At 44.9% G+C, this 20,320-nt stretch overlaps 1 protein-coding gene across 5 annotated transcripts in view; it reads left to right on the top strand.

Moving 5' to 3' along the window:
• FRMD5 (FERM domain containing 5) overlaps nucleotides 1–20,320 on the top strand; it is a 575,457-nt gene that overhangs the window by 381,801 nt on the left and 173,336 nt on the right. For 4 of the 5 annotated variants that reach the window (XM_078682953.1, XM_078682954.1, XM_078682956.1 and 1 more), the window contains one exon: nucleotides 4,431–4,554. In XM_078682953.1, coding sequence (XP_078539079.1) covers nucleotides 4,431–4,554 — 124 coding nt within the window. Of the gene's footprint in view, nucleotides 1–4,430; nucleotides 4,555–20,320 lie in introns of those variants that run through there. The other variant, XM_078682957.1, reaches the window with a different exon arrangement.

Raw genomic sequence — 20,320 nt, 5'->3', positions numbered from 1 at the left:
TATGCACCATATCACTTGCAGACTTGGGGGGTGAGGGGGGCGTTGACTGTTATAATTTCATCAAGTCTTGAAAGAGGTTATAACAGGCTTATAGATACTGCAGATCATGGAGTACAGATACTGAATAATGTTTGTACAGAAGTGAAGAAACCACAACAAGTGCACAAGTAAAACAAGACCATGCAACTTTCCCCCCCTCTCTCTCTCTCTCTCTCTCTTCTCTCTCTCTCTCTCTCTCTCTCTCTCTCTCTCTCTCTCTCTCTCTCTCTCTATATATATATATATATATATATATATATATATATATATATATATATATATATATATATATATATATATATATATATATATATATATATATCCGCCATAAAACGGAGATTTATATAAAAATGCTGTTGGTTTAAAGGGGACAAAAAGTTTATTCTTTATGTTCCACATACCATAGTTGGATGGGACATTAATGCCAATATCAGACCATCACCTTAGAAATCAATATGTCATACACAGAAGATGAGAACGTTACAACAGGTCATCCCATTGCTGGAGATGTGGGCCCTCCTGGCAAGTCTAATCCTAAAGCATGCACAGGACCATATTCTGATACACCTGAAACACAGAAAGCTGTTGCACTGCAGTAGGTAGCAAACATTATCAGTTTTGTGTATTACATTTTGACAGAAGTCAGCATCTAAGGCAGTGTTGGCTGCACATGTAAATAGATTAGTGAGCAGGTGTATGTTTATACCAGTGACAGATTCCTTAAAGAGAATTAAAAGCAACGCAAACTGAACAATACATATTTCTACCTGTTGCGCTTCTCAGTCAAATTTCATAAATCATGCCTCGCCTGCACACAGCAAAATACATTTCTGGCACCCCTTTTACACAAAAGAACAGTGCCAATTCAGAAGAAGATATGTCTCAATCTCTGGGAAATTTGGTTATGACACTGTTGGTCATGACGGCTTTTGGAATTCACATAACACCACATAGAAGCCTAAGCATGAGACCTTCACAAGAATGATTCAGTAGTCAGTGATCACGAGCATAGATGATTGGAGGATGTAATGCGTCTAACTGAGAGAGTACAGGACTCGCCACAACAGTGGAAGAGCACACATTGGCTCATTCGGGGATACAGCAAATATGGTGACCAAAATCCTGGATGCTTTCTAATAGGCTGGGGAGTACACTGATGAATTAACTGGACAAGGTCAAAATAACCCAAACAGAAGCTTCTACGATGTCATCAGAGAGCAACAGCAAACAAAAGGGTTTGCAGTAAGGACTGTCTAGAAACAATTGCACAACAAAATAGTGCTGATTCTCACAAACAACACAATCACAATGTTTTAGTTAACTGAAAGGAGGGGGTACCTCCTTCTGACTCATAACGCATGTGAAAACACAGGGCAGTTAAGAGGCAAATTCAGATAGTTACACATGCCAAGAGACGACACCAACAAAGATGACACAATCCGCAATAAAAGGAAATGTAATTTGTAAATTGCACATAAATCCAAATGTTGTGTACACCATATTCAGAATATGTATTTTACTTATTCACAATGCATGTAAACATGAAATGCCAAAATAGTGCATCCAGTTATAGATTTGCACACTGTACATCATCCCAGCATCTAACCACTGAGCTTATGAAAACATATTGGACAGCTATAGAAACTGTTTGAATGACTCATTTTGACTTCACACCTAAATCCACAATGCCTCACACTGTAGGCACCATCTTCAGATTGCTTTATGAACTCTCAAATTTGAAAGCACACACTATCAAAGCAGTAAAAGCGTGACTCGTCACTATCTACATTTTCTTCATCAGTGCTTACAATGACTCCCAAATGTCAACACATTATGTTTCTCTTCCATCTTTTCTGGGTGTAGAAGGACAAAACACCATTAAGTCATAATCTGTATCTGTGGTGCTCCACGGGAAGTGTGACTACCATAGGATCATGACAACTTTGGATGTCAGGCTTTTTCTTAGTTCTTTCCAGGTACCCTGAACATGCAGAGAGAACCATTCTGGCTGTAATGCGCAATGTAATTGTGACCAAAATTGGGTTGCAATCATTAACCGGATTTGGCCTCCAGGTCCGAAGCTAAACCTGCTGACGTCAAGTAAGCAGTCTGCCAGACTTAGCAGGTTACCGATTCGGCTGATTATGTGGAAAAGGAGCACCATCCCTCTTTGGTGTTTCCAAAACTGTTCTGCCTTGCCCAACACATAGAAGACTACATTTATCCACTCCAAAGTGGCATCGACATAGATAGTTCATCACTAAGTGCCCAAAAAACGGACTTTGTCATTTCAACGCAGTCAGCCGTCCGGCAGAAACCAGCATTGATTGCCTCAACATAGAAAGATTCTTGTTCACAAGGTGAAGTTCCTCTCCAACTGTGCCGAAAAACAACTCTTTGACCTCAGGTCGAAAACACATAAGACCTGGTCTATCTTCAAGCCTGAAACACCTTTAATGCCAAATATTCCTCTGTGCCAAACATCTATGGGAGTCATTCAACTCTGAAAAAACACAGCATGGAAGACAACTAAATTATCCTTTTAGGAAGCTCTGTGAGCATACAAAAAGACAAACATCCAGAAACAACCTCAGCATCACCACTGCATCGACCTTGAAAATACGGAATGCATCTGCCAGGATTTTCAGACAGATTCCACCTTATAGGGTTATACATTCATCTTCCCCAGATGAGGGGGTACTTTAGCATGCTGTTCTAAAGTGACTAGCCTGACCAATGGGGTGTAACCGGAAGATACACTAGAGGTCCTGTTTCTTAATAGAGACACTTACTCCTCTCTCTGCAAGAATCCATCCAGCACTTGTTCACCTTGTTGTAGAGGAGGTTTGACTCTGCCCTTCAGCTCCCAACGTGTATATTCACCTAAAAGTCCAGACGTGGAATGAGGCCCAATTGTGCTCAGCTTGGAAGTTTTACAACACATTTCTTAGTTTCAAAAGCACTTAAAAGTATACTTGTATAGATGATTGCTGATAGCGAACTTTCTTTCGGACGCACGCATAGATTTTCTTGTGGTTGGACATCCTTTTCTCTCTGATATGACAGAAAAACACTCCTAGGTGGATTGCCATTTTAAGGCACTGGTTAGAACTCGATGCAGTACTGGTGGGTCACAGCTTGCAATACCGGATGCAATACCTAAACGTGTCCGTGCAGCGCTTCAGGTTGCTTAGCACAAAGACACTAGAAATCTGCAGAAAGATTTGAACTTTCAAACCTATGACACTGATCAAGGCCACATCAATCACTTTCTCATTTCTTCTGTGCACACATTTTGAACTTTGCTGTTTAGCAGCTGTACCAAATTCGGTTCAGGATTCCTGGACGTTCAGAAGCATTTGACCTAAGTTACAGGTAAACACAAAACAGATCTAATTGGGAGACAAGAACTGAAACACAGGACTTTAGTCAGTAAGGTGCCATGATATTTATGGGAAATCACTCAAGAGGACTCTGCTAGTTCCCATGTGGTGATTATGTTGCCAGAATATGGCTCGGAGCATTAAAGTGATTATATTTAACAACTGCTATAAGATAACCACAACTAGCATTTTTTAAAGGAAATGGTGAGCCAGATTGGTTGCTTTGAGAACCCACATACTAAACAGACTTTGACACTCGTGTCTGAACATGGAAGCATGAGGTGTGGAATGAATGGCTACTCAATTAGGATGTCTTCAGAATGAGTCCCATTACATGCATATTTTAACCATGCACCTTAATACTAAAAAGTAAACTTAAAAGAAGTTCAGGGGAGTGATGTTAATAGGAATTTCATACTCTTAACTTAAGGGATTGGTCACTCAGCCAGGATAGGGGAGCTATAATGGCGCTATGCTGGCATGATGTCCCAAACGAGATACAAAAGGATTTCTCACAGCTGTAACTGCCACGATTTCAGAAGCAGACCCACTGCCCTACACAGAGTCATGCAATGCTCTGGATGCCCTTAGTTTGTACAATTTAAAAAACAAGTGAACTGATTCTTTCATAGTGTTTCTTAGAATGCTATTTCCTCAGTACAAATAAATTCCTGGTATTTGGAAATTGTAACACAGGCCAAACTAATATGCGGCTCTATAGACACACCATACTTGACAATGATAAGAATTATAATGAAGCTGCCACCCTCCTAAGCAAATCATACCGTTGTCACTTGTAGTAGTAGCAGGATAGCTTATTTATTTAGAAGGCACACACCAACAATAGTCAACAGTACCAATAACAAATAAAAGCATGTAGGAATGCAGAATGGTCGTCCTCTCATGCCTTGCTAACAGTGTAGCTGTACTCCACTTCCATATGACCTCTTCTAATGCACTAGTGGCCACTTCAGCATCTTCTTCATATGCACATTTTCTCTGCTGCAGCTGAGATTGGTGACTATGACCCAGGGAAGCACCCTGAGGGATACAGCTCCAAGTTCCAGTTCTTCCCGAAACATTCTGAAAAACTGGAGCGGAAGATCTCAGATATTCACAAAGCAGAGCTCAGGTAAGACCAGAACTCTTTGTTTCTTGATGGGGTTCATCACCTGGGCTGGGGCACCTTGGCTTTGGCTGGAATTATCATGAAGAGACCTTGTTAAAGGTCTGGTTTCCTTGTCATAGGCTAGAGTTCTCCCTGGGATGGGGTCCTCTACAAGTATCAAGGTCCTCATCGTAGGTTAAGGTCCATGACCTAAGATGGATTTCTACAGGTTATGTCTTGGTTTACACTGTGGCCCTTGTCCTAATATTGGGTCTCTGTCCTTGGTAGGGGATTATGTCTTGGTCTCACATTACTAGTTTTAGTCCTCATTCTGGGATCGTCCTCCTGAACTGATGTCTTTGTCTTGGGCTGAAGGGGAGAGGGGAGAGGGGGGCATCATCTTGGGCTGGAGTTCTGGTTTTTAGATTTAGGAATACATGTAGTCGGCTGAGTTTAGGATTGTAATCATATGCTGGGGTTAATTTCCTGTCCTCCTCTTCAAAAACTAATATCATAGTCTTAGCTGAGGATGGCATCCTGGGCTAGGAGCCTCATCCATGGCTAAGGGTCTGTGCTCTGGGGCCATACCCAGGGCTGTGTCTTCCTTCTGTGCTGGCCCTTCCTTCTGTGCTTGCCCTCCATTTCACAGTTGAGGTCTCTTTCCTGGCTCTCAGACCGTGTCTCAGACTAGAACCATACATTAGGCTTCTAATCCTAGGAACACGTTTTGGACTGCAGTCTCCTTCCTGTGTTGCAGTTCTCACCCTGACCCTTCCTATGGTCCTAGATTGGTCTGGGGTTCTCTGTCTGAGCTCAGACCATCAGCAGAGCAATCAGTGATACATGCATTATAGTTAAAAAGAGAAAACCAGGGACAATTAGACATAAATATACTCCATCAATTTATTGAATCTCAGTTCTTCTGTTCCCCAGCACGATCTTGGCACATAAGTCAGTTATCAATCTGAAGAGTTAGTCCGGGGTTTGGGCTGCACAGGTTTAATGAAACTGCCCTAAGCAACAATCAAGAGGACTTTCTGGCCTGGACAAGAACCAGCACATGGTCCTATTTTCATGGGCAGCACAATAACGGAATAATACTGACCCCACCTTTAAAAATAATTGAGTACCTCAATGCTGATTTTGAGTAGATCAAGAATGTTCTTACAAACAGAAGCTAAAAGGTGTGGATGAATTCATCTCATCAGTGCACAAAAGTGCTAGGTGGTGTACTTCCGGGCTTGATGTTTTCTCCCCTCCTATTGAATGGGTGCATGTGCTCCCTAGTCATGAACTTCCTGACCCAGGTCATCGAGAAGCATCTCCTCCACATATACATTTATCCATCTTTGCATTGATAATGGACCTGTAAATCCATGCTATGTCCACCTATGTCTTAAAGAAATCAATTTCTATACAAAAGAGAGCTTTATTTGTCTAAATGGTGCTACTTTTAGAGGAAGACAATCCCTTCACTTACCCTGTGATCCTGGAGTATCCACCAGCACCATCAAAAAAATAGGTAGCCGTGTAATTGTCTCAACTCCCACTTAAACATTAAATGTTAACTGTGGTTCTTTTCCAGGGGATCCTCATCAATAGTCATAAGCACATGAATATTCCCGCCTATGTGCGGGACCCCGGAAACACATCACATATATGTGAAAACCATATATGTAGCTATATATATATATATATATATATATATATATATATATATATATATATATATATATATATATATATATAAATATATATATATATATAAATGTATGTGTATATATATATATATATATATATATATATATATATATATATATATATATATATATATATATATATATCAAGAACTCCTTTCAACGAAAGAACAGAGGCCACAATAGGGGTAAGCAGGGCGAGCATCAATTTATTCCGTAACATGCTTTTCAAATCAGCGAATGCATTTCGGCATCTCATATGCCTTCATCAGCGCCTAGGATCTTTATGGGCAGGATACAGGTAACATCGTGCTTTAAAATGATAGCCCCTTGATGATTGGCTCAAGTCTGCTCCACCCTCAGAAGCAGTGTCCTTTTCCACCAATAGTAGTGCACTCAATGTCCGTGAACCACAATTCCTATAATGCATTAGGAATCCAGGTGAGCAGGGCGGATTGCGGGAAATGGCATCTCAATGAAATCTGACCAAGTCCCCAAGCATGTAGTGTGGATTGCGGCGTCCCCTGAGTCCCCAGACCGCACCAACCTCCTTGAAGCAGGACTCCTTTCGGCGGGGGCAAAGCCAACAATGCAGTTTTGCCCAGCGTAGAGCCAAATGACTCCATCACCGCCCCATCTCCTCCTGCACTCGGGGGTGGGCCTCAGCAATCCAGTAACCTGGGAACAAACGACCGCCTCAGCAGAAGCCAGTGAAGCCGAGGCCAACTTCGGGATACGGGGGCCTCTGGAGCGCGCCTCTGGCATGCACGCAAAAGTGTAGCAAGAACTCCTTTCAACGAAAGAACTGAGGCCACAATAGGGGTAAGCAGGGGGAGCATCAATTTATTCCGTAACATGCTTTTCAAATCAGCGAATGTATTTCGGCATCTCATATGCCTTCATCAGCGCCTAGGATCTTTATGGGCAGGATACAGGTAACATCGTGCTTTAAAATGATAGCCCCTTGATGATTGGCTCAAGTCCGCTCCACCCTCAGAAGCAGTGTCCTTTTCCACCAATAGTAGTGCACTCAATGTCCGTGAACCACAATTCCTATAATGCATTAGGATTCCAGGTGAGCAGGGCGGATTGCGGGAAATGGCATCTCGATGAAATCTGACCAAGTCCCCAAGCATTTAGTGTGGATTGCGGCGTCCCCCTGAGTCCCCAGACCCCACCAACCTCCGTGAAGCAGAACTCCTTTCGGCGTGGGCAAAGCCAACAATGCAGTTTCGCCCAGCGTAGAGCCAAATGACTCCATCACCGCCCCATCTCCTCCTGCACTCGGGGGTGGGCCTCAGCAATCCAGTAACCTGGGAACAAACGACCGCCTCAGCAGAAGCCAGTGAAGCCGAGGCCAACTTCTGGATGCGGGGGCCTCTGGAGCGCGCCTCTGGCATGGGCGCAAAAGTGTAGCAAGAACTCCTTTCAACGAACGAACAGAGGCCACAATAGGGGTAAGCAGGGGGAGCATCAATTTATTCCGTAACATGCTTTTCAAATCAGCGAATGCATTTCGGCATCTCATATGCATATATATATATATATATATATGTATATCTAACCTTTCACTTCTCCTATTCAAGAAAAGATTGCCCGGGCCACTTGTGGTTTTCAATGCGTGTTTATTCGGAAGACTTCGCTCGACGCGTTTCGCAGGTAAGACCCGCTTTTTCACGAGACCGAGACAACTGTTTCGTGTACAATAAATACTTAGTCACAAGGTATTGACGTCATACCAGTAGCAATAGACAACAGACTCGCTGAAAACGCTGCGGGCTAAGTTCACCAAGTAACATAATAGTGAGTCATAACTGCTTTAAACACAAAAATATTCTTGCAATTAATTAATGTCATCGTGTGATACCTGTGGATAAAATACATGTATCATCAAATTTGTATTACATTGCATTTATATAACGGGTTCCTGCCCGGGAGTGTGCGTGTCACGCAGAATAATAAAGTTTTTTGCTAATCAACCTCGAGCTGTGTGACTTTTAAGAAAAAGCAGGAACCAGAAAGATCTGGCATTTGTGCAATGGCACGCTCAAACATTTCGAAATTCATACATCGGTTAAAATCAAAACATACCATGTGTAAATTAAATGAATACAGAACTCATCTGTTTTCACATTCATACATAAAGCCCAAGTGGGCTAGCCGGACACTAGCCAAAAATCAAAACAAACCTTATGTTAAATAAATGCAGAACTCTTCTGCTTTTAAATTCAGAAAACAAGCCCGAGTGGGCTAGCCAGGCAATATCCGGACCAATGCTTGAATCAACATTCGAGACCATAGGGACTACTACCAACCAAGTCCTGGTAGTAAGTTCCCGCATATCATACAGCCCAAGTGGGCAAAACCTTCACGAGCTATGCCATTGCAGGCGGCTGCCAGCCAGTTCATACGTGCTACATGATGCATATTATCAGGCATCTTCACGTGTTCTCCACAGTTGTGCGATGACATGTTGTGACATAGATACATCGTGCCCAAAATCCCGCCAGCAGTTATCCCGTAGTTCTGTAAAACAATAGCACAAAAAACATAATCATAAGGTGACTTTCTTGTGGCTGCAATTTAAAATATGCGACATACAGATTCTCAAAAACATTCATGAATGCGGCAAGGTCTGACACTGTATTCTAGCCTAGATGTACCGCTAAATCCTCATGTAAATTGTGCCCATTTGGTTGTGTGGTTTTATATTTGATGATTAGTTTGGACTCTAATCTCCTTAGTTCTTGGATTCTGTTTCCTCCTCTTTCTCTGGTGGGTACTGTTTCCAGGACACAAAATGACAATAAATGTGTATTGCTTTTGTGGTGTGCGGAAAAATGCCTTGCTATCGGATATTGTCTATCTCAGTTCGTGATAGCGCGCATGTGTTCCAGAACCCTCTTTTTGGCCGGATGCTTAGTGCTCCCAATGTAATAAAGATTACATGGGCATCTAAGCGCATAGACCACATGGTCAGTGAGACAAGTGACGTGTTTGAGGATTTTAAATTTGTCACTTTCTTTAGACAGTTTAACCTCTTTCTGATTACTACTATTGCGGCAGGCTTTGCATCTGCCGCAAACGTAGAATCCTTGGATGGGTTTTCTAGTGCTGGTGTTCCCTGGTATTAAAGTGGAGCATAGTAAGTCCTTAAGGGATTTAGGTCTCCGATACACAATCTGCGGATGATCTGAAATCACCAGAGCAAGGTCTTTGTCAAGTTTTAATACATTCCAATATTTCCCCATCACTTTTTTCACAGTGTTAGATTGTGAATGATAATCAGTAATGAATCTACTGGTTGTAGTAAGTGGTGGCCCCTGATCTGTCCCTTTATTTCTTTCAACCTGCTTCCCTTCCTCTTTCGTGTTTACAATTTTTATGGCATTAGTGATGCATTTGTGGGTATAGCCTCTTTGTCTAAAGTGCTCTGACATAACCAGAACCTCCTTCTGGTAGTCTTCATCTTTAGAGCAATTACGTTTCGCCCGTAGAAACTCACCAATGGGTATTGAGTTGATAAGATTATTAGGGTGGAAACTGCGGGCGTGTAGGAGGCTGTTACCAGCTGTCTCTTTCCTAAACAAGGTAGTGATGAGACTATCATTCTCAATTCTGACTCTCAAATCTAAGAAGTCAATCATCACATTGCTAGTGTGACTGGTGAATGAAAGATTGAACTCATTTTTGTTGAGCTCCTGGACAAATTCACATGCCTCATCTTCTATGTTAGCGGAGCCATTTAATTACCTTATTTTGGTAAATAGGGGACTGGTAGACCACCTGCTCCTCCCACCAGCCTAGGTAAAGACCCACGAAGCTGGGGGCGAAGCAGGTGCCCATCGCAGTCCCAAGCAGTTGATGGTAAATGCTGTTGTTGAAAAGGAAGAAATCTTTGGTTAAACATAGAAATGCCATGTCAAGTAGCATTTCAGAGTGTAGTAGAAAGGAGATAGACCGTGCTTGCAGGAAGTGCCTGCAAGCCTCTATACCTTGTTGGTGAGGAATGCACGTATATAAACCATTAACATCAAGGGTCAATAAGAGCCATTTGGGGTCCCAAGTGATATTGCTGATTTTATGTAAAAAATCTCCTGAGTCTCTCAGGTAAGCGGGCAATTCCTGTACTAGGGGCTGCAGAAAAAAGTCCACATATCTGGATGTGTTTTCCCAGCAACTTCCCCTCGAGGAGACAATCGGTCTCCCCGGGGGCTCACTCATACTCTTATGTATCTTGGGCAAGATATGCAATGTAATATAAATTTGATGCCACATGTATTTTATCCACAGGTATCACACGATAACATTAATTAATTGCAAGAATATTTTTGTGTTTAAAGCAGTTATGGCTCACTATTATGTTACTTGGTGAACTTAGCCCGCAGCGTTTTCAGCGAGTATGTTGTCTATTGCTACTGGTATGACGACAATACCTTGTGACTAAGTATTTATTGTACACAAAACAGTTGTCTCGGTCTCGTGAAAAAGCGGGTCTTACCTGCGAAATGCGTTGAGCTAAGTCTTCTGAATAAACACGCATTGAAAACCACAAGTGGCCCGGACAATCTTTTCTTGAATAGGAGAAGTGAAAGGTTGGATTTATTGGGACTCGCTATCCCGTCCGAGGCCCGCCATTGGAAGTGGCAGGGGTCCTAAGCGACAACGCTGTTGGATATATATATATATATATATATATGTATATATATATATATATATATATAACACACAATGCAGCCTTCCATAGTCATGCTGAGCAATGTTGAAAGAAATTCTCTTGTACATAGAAACATTCCAATAAAGCAGGGAGAATGAAGGCATTTGAAAACTTCTTTAATATACAGCAGAAATAACAATTCTGCAAGGAAGAATGAAAAAACATTGTCAGCACATAGGCTGCATTGTAGAAACATTAGTGTAGAAAGCTGAAAAGCTAACCCACAGAAAACACTCAGAATAAACTGGCACCGTGCCTTTAAGGCAGCCATGACCCCTAGCTTCCCATCATGCCTCAGGGGTGACAGTTAGGTCAGTTGGTCTTTCCGGCTCCTGTCAGGACCCTGGTTACTTCAGCTCTACCTTTTTTCTGATTTCTGTCAGAAAATACTTCTATTTTTGTGTCAAAACCCTTTTACTTCGACGTCTTTTTGGTGTTGGAGTATTTCTCTACTGGTTTTTAGAGAGTTGAGCATTGTTTTTCAGTCAGAAACGCCCTCTCTTTCGGACCCTTGCCCTTCCTGTGGCAAAAAGAAGGCTAAAACAGACTCCCATCCTGTCTGTATTCTATGTCTTCCTTCTGAAAATAATCCTAAAACCTGCCAGCTGCTGTTCAAGAGAACTCTGAAGGACAGGGAGAGGATTCGTCTCTATGGGCTGGCTGAAAAGAGAAAATCTCCTTCTAGAGGTGTGTTTCCGATGAAGAAGAGGAAAGAGAGAGCCACCACTCCATCTAGAAGTAAGGTTCCAGTATGCTCTCCATCGGCGTTGGGCTCGGCGCCTCAAATCCCTTCATCGGCAAGTAAAACGTTGACAAAAAGACCATTGACGGCGGGCTCGCCATTGAGAGAACACCGGTCGTCGACGAAGAACACAGGTACGTCGGATTCTCCGCCGTCGTCAAGCCAGCGAAGATTGGCATCAATGAGTCGCTCTCCATTGGTTGTCGTCGCCATCTATTCGGCGTTCGACGTTGAGACAGGCTCCGCCGTCGCAGGGTCACCGGCAATCGCGTCGAAGCAAACGTCTCCATTGCCGTCAACCAGGCAGCGGTCGGCGTTGTGACACGCCTCGTCACCTGAGGCTAGGCAATCATCGCCTCCGTCATCGTCCAAGCAGCGTTCGACGCCGAAGGCTCGATCCTCTCCAGCGGCGAGGGATTCGTAGTCAAGACCAAGAGTGAAATATACCAAACGTCGTTCGACGTCGAGACGGCCGTCTCCGATGATGACAAGAAGTGCCCCCATCTCGAATCCACTGACTTCTAGGAGACGGTCACGTCGAGAGAAAGATCGACGTCGCAAAGGATTTCTCCGTCCACCCGTTCATTGTTGAGGTCTCCTGCAGGCTCAACGTCGAAGGCGAGGTCTATGGGCTCCAGACATTCGACGTCACACCATACAACGTCGAAGCACACTGAGAGATCAACGTCCAGTGATGGTGTCATAGAGCTGGTCGACGTCGAGACACCTCCCAGCGAAGTCACATCGCTCATCAAGACACCGATCACGCTCCAGAAGCCGCAGAGAGTCCTCTCACTCCATTCGGAGCTCACCCTAGATGATTGCGTCTTCACTCAGTGCGTCTGTTCATTCGCAGGAGCCTCCAATATCTCTGCCAGGAGGTTCTCCAAGGGGATAGTGATCTCCTTCCATCCATCTCTCTCCCAGATGGCACTAAACTCTCCATCATTGGGAGGCAGTGCCCGCAGGTCATGCTCAACGGCCTGTGGACTACTCCAGTCTGCTGCACAGATCACCATTGCAACGTCTTGTGCAGGAAGTGGACAGGTCACCCACCACTCGGACCAGAGAACACTGAGGCAGATCCCCTAAACGCAGTTCGACTCAGGGGCATCGCAAAAGGTGGCGTACACCATCTTGGTCTTCCTCTTCGACACACTCATCCAAAAGGGATTACTCACCTACCTTGATGGATAGTCCTCCTTCCAGAGTGTCGCCTATTGATGATGCGAACACTTTTCATGTTGTTCTCACCAGAGGAGCTCAAAAGCTGGGCATCACCATGTCGGCTCCTCTGACAACCACATCCATCATTTTCGAGACCCTCCATTAAAGGTCTGCGGCGAGGCCATTGCTCCCTTTAGTCCCTGGTATCATTGAGCCGGTAATGGATATCTCCCTCGCTCCATCATCGGCTAAAGCAGCTCCAGTTCGGATCCTAAAAAAATAAAAACCAGCTGCATCAGATCCTCTTTTCCTCAAATCGGATCCACCTCAGGACTCTGTCATTATAGAAGTAGCGAAGAAGACACACGCAGTTGCATCTTCCTCCTCCGCTCCTCCGGATAAAGAGAGTAGCGCACAAGATTTATGTGGACGGAAGGCTTGTGGCTCTGCAGCATCTTCTCTTCAAGTGTCCAACCCTGCGGCTCTGCTGGACCGTTATGACAGGTCCTTATGGGATTCGCTGGAGCGCTTCAAGGACAAACTCCCAAAAGAGGATCAACAGGACTTTTCTGAGATCCTCCAGGAATGGGCTCTGGTGGCCAACCAGGTAATCAGCACTGCAGCAAATGGTGCGTCTTTGGCTGCTCACTCTTATGCACATGGCATATGTGCATGAAGATCTTCCTGGTTATGCCTCACAGCGTTAAAACCGGAGGCGCAACAGCGCATCCTGAATCTCCCATTTTCTGGCACTTAACTGTTTGGTGCACACACAGACGAAGAAATGGCTAGAATGAAAGCCGAGTTGGACACCTTAAAGGCTGTGTGCCTGGAAAAGTAAAAGGAGTTTAGGAGGTGATACAGGCCCTACAATCGGAAAAATTACCAACAGAGTGTTCAAACCCCTCAATGGTCACAAAACAAACAGGGCAAATACCAGTACCAAGTTCGTCGTTCCTCGAGAGGAAGAGGAGGACATCATTAGCAGTCCTCCTCCGCAACAAAAACTCCAGGGAAGCAATGATTTTCTGCTTCCTCTAGCATCGTTGCACACTCCAGTAGGAGGAAGTATCTCAAGTTACATTCAAGAGTGGCGCAACATAACCAAAGATCAGTGGCTGCTAAATATACAAAAAAATGGGTACACACTATGTTTTTGTGCGTCCCCAAGAGACATTCCTCCAGTAAACTCTTGTCATCTACATCTAGAAGCCGAATCTGTGCTTCATTTTCACAAAGGAAAAACATGCACCACTTCTCCCCTAAGCACCCTTCATTGCTCTCATTAGAATTAAGAATCAGATTATGGGGGTGGTACCTCAGTTTCACAGTTTTTCCTTCACTTGTATGATTGTCCGTGACAGAAACTGCATACATTTTGTGATCGATTACTTGATTCTTGTGATTGTGTCTGGATGTCAGAGCATTACATAATGTGTTTACTATGCACTCAATAAAATCTGTTTACAAAAAAAAAAAAATGAATCAGATTAGTGGTCTCTAAATACTACCTCCTCCCACAGTGCTACCTCTCCAGAAGTCTAGTATTGAGCATGTCTCCTCAAACCGAGCATACAATAGGTAAGCGGAAGAAACGTGGAGGAAAGACTGGAACAACTTAAACCAATCACTCAAGGACACACCAGTGGTTCATGGGAGTGATTAAAACAATCCTCTGCAAACAAGTCTTAATCCACCTATTTGACGAATATGGTCACATCAACCCCTTCTTCAAAGGGGGCCTGTTCCTTCTACTCCCCATGGTTATCAGCTAAACTAACACATCTATCCCAGACAGTGTGGCATATATGTAAAAATCAAAAAAATACTTGGTGAGGGGGGACTAGCAGATCTATTCCACACATTTTAGACCAAGTAACCCTGTCAAGGGTTGTTAAAACTAACCAACAATCCTGAAGGACATGTCCTCTACAACATTATCCACCCTTGAGTGACACCTTCCACTTACATAGCCCTCAAATTCTCTGGATGTCCCTATAAAGTAATACAAAGTTACAATGTGCCAGATAAAGTGCACTCTGGAAACAGTCAACCATTGCAATAGATGCAAATATGGAGAGGACTTCTATGAAGTATGCAGCTGTCTAGTAATAGATTTGAAGGATATATGAATCATTGGCCTGCTGCCACCAATCTAGAAATGTTGTGTGTCACCTGCAAATCTTTTGGAAAAGCCTGAGAGTAGCAACTTGGAAATCCAGGTGTCCTGTTTTGGGGAGTGAAGGATTTCTCACATACTTGTCTCCATCTCAGTCTCAATAAGGGATCAGCTCCACACCAGGTGGCTTCTCGTTCTCAGATTGACAGCGAACATAAGACCCATGTTCTTAGCCTGAAGGCATTTCTTGCTCTTATATTGGGATTGACAATCTGAGTAGTTTGAAATTCTGCACCCTCATGTTTATTAGACACTTTGTGGAACAGTGATAAGCCTGGACCATGAAGGGAATGGGAAAAATATAGAACCTGAACTTCTTAAGGGGCTAGATGGTGACAAACCAATCTCACTCATAGATCCCCAATTTCCCCTTTTTTGCGGTAGCTTTCAGTTGATAAGTTACTACTTTTTAACTTGATTCTTTCTTTAAAGTGGGAAAACACCGCTCCAATCCCAGTATTATTTGCATCACTATGGATACATTCCCTCCTTGTTGACATCCCTCTACAAAGGTAATTTTGTAAACAGTGGTCAGATTCCGACAATGCAATTGACATGCTTGGCTGATTATTAGATTTGACTTGAAAACTGCCTTCCTCTTCTACTGTCAAAAATAACAACCCTACATTGGCACTACTCTGTCTAGAGTAGGAGACTTACACCTTTCACTAGGAACACACTCTGAAATTCTTAGTACACCACACTGACCTACCATTTTACCCCTTGGAGTTTGGCAGCATGATTATGGTTGTGTGCTGAAACTAACTTTTAGGCAGGATTGATAAAGTATATGCTATACTGATACTTTGTATGATGGTTTGGTGATCTCTGTGAAGGTTTATACGCGATTTGATAGAGTGTTGGACTTTCTCCTAGTTGTTATGATAGCCTACAGATTCATTTTCTGATAATTAGGGCATGGAGTTTTTTTTATCAAATCATTTTTTTAAGGGGTCACCCCGAATCCCACATGGCTAGTCAAATGCAGGCTAACACACACAATGGAAACTCTCCAGTTACTCCGGTGTCACCACTGCAAATCATGTCCTGGAATGTCAGGGGATTGGGCGATAAGATTAAGCGGGGACTGGTGCTGCAGGGTATAAGAAGACTGGGGCCCACTTTAGTCCTTCTTCAGGAGACACACCTTACGGGCGCGGCCAGGCAGGCCCTTGACAGGCGTGGATATTACATGGTAGCACACTCGGAATTCACCTCTGGATCACGGGGGGTGGGTGTTCTGTTGCGTAAATCTTCACAGTTCATAGTCCAGACAACCAAAGTAGATGAGCAGGGCCGCTTCGCGGCCGTACATGGGCAGTGGGAGGGTACTCAGTTAAACGTAGTGTCGGTGTATGTTCCTCCGGCGTTACATGCGGTGGCCTTACCTGACCTGGGAAAGTTCCTTCTGGAGCTACCGGAAGGCAATCTGATCATTGGTGGGGACTTTAATGCAGTCAGTGACAACACACGAGACAGATACCCACATCGAACTCACCCGCCCGGAACCTCACGCTTTGGTGCTTTCCTGGAAGCGCAGGGGCTACTCGATATCTGGCGTCACATGCACCCAAATGAACGACAATACACCTACTACTCAGCTGCACATAATAGCCTATCCAGAATTGACTACTTCTTTACCTTAGGTTCCGGCCGTCTAACGATACAGGAGGCGCAAATCAGGCCGAGAGGCATCTCCGACCACTCACCATTGACGCTAACCTTGTCCAGTAAGGAAAAAACTCGCAAAAGAATATACCCGGGATACCTCAGGGTACCATCCGTTGGCAAAGACCTGACGAGGGCCACGCGAAATTACTTCGCAGAAAACCAGGCCTCGGTTGAGTCCCCGCGATATTGTGGGAGGCCTACAAGACGGTCCTGAGAGGACAGGCTATATCCAGCATTGCAAACCACAAGCGTCTTCGAGAGAGGGAGTTAGTGGAGCTTGAGATGGAACTCGGCAAAGCAAATGAGGCCCAAATGGCCGACCCGTCAGACGACATGCTGCACGCTCTTCAGCTGCGTCAGCGCCTCCATGATGACCATCTAAAACGCCAGACGATGGCAGACGTAGCGGCCACCGCCCACAGGGTATACGACATAGGGGACAAGGCCAGTAAGCTTCTGGCTTGGCTAGATAAAAAAAAGGGGGTGCCAAGACTATCCTACAGATAGCAGATGTGAATGGAGTAATGCACACCCATCCTGAGAAAATTGTAGATATATTAGCGGATCACTTCCAAGGGGTATACTCCCCGACGGTGGAAGTATCGGCAGACATGGCGGTGGCGGCACTCTGCGACGTACGGACGCCGACCCTGTCGGTGGAGGCGGCGGCGGAGCTGGACGCTGACTTGACGACTGAGGAGATTCAGTTGGCTATAAATGCAATACGGTCAGGCAAAGCACCAGGGCCCAACGGGATACCAATCGAATGGTACAAAAAAAGTCGGAATCCTTGTGTGAACCCTTGTTGGCAATGTACGAGGAAAGCCGGGTGACAGGTATCTTGCCATCCGATCAACGAATGGCGACTATTGTGGTGATCCCGAAACCGGGCAAACCACCTGGAGACTGCGCGTCCTACAGACCGATATCGCTTCTTAACGCTGAGGCCAAAATCCTAGCGAAAGTATTAGCGAATAGGTTAATGCCCCATTTGGCACACCTGATCCACCCTGACCAGTCGGGCTTCATGCCACACAGAAGCACCGCACTCAACTTACGTAGAGTGCATGGAGCACTGGCACGTGCCCCGTTATTAAAGGAGCCGGCCGTTATACTGTCCCTAGATGCCAAAATGGCGTTTGACATGGTGGAGTGGCAGTACCTCTTCGCGGTCCTGGCCCAAATGGGGTTCGGCGCCACATTCATCTCCTGGGTGAGGCTGCTCTACACGAGCCCGGCAGCACGTGTGGTGGCAAACGGACATATCTCCCGTGAAATACCGCTGGCGAGGGGAACCAGACAGGGATGCCCACTTTCCCCACTGCTATTCGCGCTCGTTCTGGAGCCATTGGCCGTGACGATTAGGAGGACCCCACTGCTAAGGGGGATTTGTTGGACCGAGGCCTGGGAAGACAGAGTCTTTCTATATGCCGATGACATGCTGATTTATTGACAGACCCGGTCAATGGCGTCCCGAACTTGTTGGAAATGTGCGATGCGCACGGGCGTGCATCAGGATACACCATAAATTGGGCAAAGTCGGTCATCTACGGCTTAAACGGCTCCGCTCCTACTCTTCCGGAGGTATGCCCATTGACGGTGGCGACCACTTCCTTTAAATACCTCGGGATCTACATTACTCAGGACCCCGACGAATTCTTTCTGAATAATTTGCAACCCCCGCTTGTCAGGCTGCGGAATGATGTACAACACTGGAAGGCCCTGCCGCTGACGCTGCTGGGCAGAGCGGCACTATTTAAAATGATGGCGCTGCCACGCTTCCTTTATGTGCTTGAGAACACACCAACCTTGATATCTCCAAGTTACTTCCAAAAGGTCACCGGGATAGTGACAGACTTGTTGTGGGGGGTGGCCCAGCCCGTATAGCGCACGTGAAACTGAATAGGAGCTGGTATGATGGTGGCATCGCTCTGCCCAATGTGCAGTTGTATTATTGGGGTGCACAGCTCAAGATAATTAACCAATGGTTACATGCCCCACAGGACGATCCAGCTTATCTTGCAGACAGGACCCAACTGGGCACACACAGCTTACTGGCACCGCTATATCACAAGGGAGCAGTGGCTAAATTAATAGGACCCACCAGACACACGGCAACATTATGGCACAAGGCACAGGCGAGGTTGAAGTGGGAGGGAGTCATAACAAAGCTGACACCGTTATGGGACACAAGGGCTCTGGGATTCCTACGCCGCACCAAAGGGTTCACCCAATGGGACAATATAGAGATCTCTACAGTAGGAGATTTGTGGTCAGGAGAGGAAGTAGTCCCATTCTCGTACCTTCAACTACATTACGACCTGGGTCCCACGGAAACATATAGGTATGTGCAAATTAGGCACGCACTAATGGCAGCCATCCCAGCAGGTACTACAGTACCGGAGGCCTCACCGCTTGAGGATCGACTGCTTACTGACTTCATGCAGGAGGGTGCAACTTCCCTTACATATCGTAAAATAATGAATAACCTACCTGACCCGTTAATAAAGCTGCGAGAAAAATGGGTGGACGAGATAGGTGACATAGATGAATCAAACTGGAATGCGGCATTAGCGTCTCCGCGCGAGGCGGGTATCTCAGCTAGATTCCGCCTGGTACAATTGAAAATACTGCATAGAATATACTACACCAGAACGACACTATTCAAACTTGGCAGAGCAGTACACCCACTCTGCCTCAGGGGCTGTGGAATGGAGGGTACCTTCCTACACACACTTTGGGACTGCCCAGCTTTGATAAGATACTGGCAACAGGTGATGCGTACCATTTTGCAGACGCTGAAACTGTCCCTGATGCCCGACCCACGGTTATGCCTGCTGGGTATATGGGGCCCGAATGACTTAACGTTCCAAAGTAGATTATGGGTCACGATAGGTACAATGACAGCCAAGAGGGACATAGCACAGAGATGGGGGGCTGCGGAGTTGCCAACCCTGTCACAATGGTGTAAAAATATGGATGCAATTATGGTGACAGAGCGGGCGGTGTACCACCTGAGAGCGAACCCCCGCAAATGGAACAAAGTATGGCTGTCATGGAACGCATACAGGGGCGATCTATGTGAACCCTTAGAAGAGGAAGATATAGACAGCTCGGGGGATGAGATGGAAGATATTTAGCACATGGAGTGATAGCTTACTGGACTCATTAGTAGGAAGGGGAAGGTCGGGTCGTAGAACACTCTAGTAGTTCAGAGCCGGGGCTGGGAGGGAGACTGCGGGGTGGTTGTGAGGGGTGTAGTAATTGCCATTTGGTGGAGCAGATGCTGAATAACACACAATGTTACATGTATAACTATTGAGTCAAAAGTTTTATTATGTTATTTAAAATACAAAAAGCAAGATAATACTTATTCATGCGTACGATAACTATGACACAATTGCGATGTATACTAACAGAAAGGCTGCCGGACCGATTGTTGTCGGCTAAATAGCTGTGTAATTATTGCCTAGACTACATATGGTTGATTGTAGCCGGCTCCAGGGTTGTAGGCTTGATACTGTGCTCTATTGAAATGTCAATAAAATCTTGCAATAAAAAAAAAATCATTTTTATAGGGTTTTAAGTAACTTCAGCAACATTAGTTATCAGCCATA

The sequence above is a fragment of the Lissotriton helveticus genome, chromosome 3_1 (genome assembly GCF_964261635.1).
Source record: "Lissotriton helveticus chromosome 3_1, aLisHel1.1, whole genome shotgun sequence".
NCBI lineage: Eukaryota > Metazoa > Chordata > Amphibia > Caudata > Salamandridae > Lissotriton > Lissotriton helveticus.
This window is presented reverse-complemented; position numbering and strand designations above follow the sequence as displayed.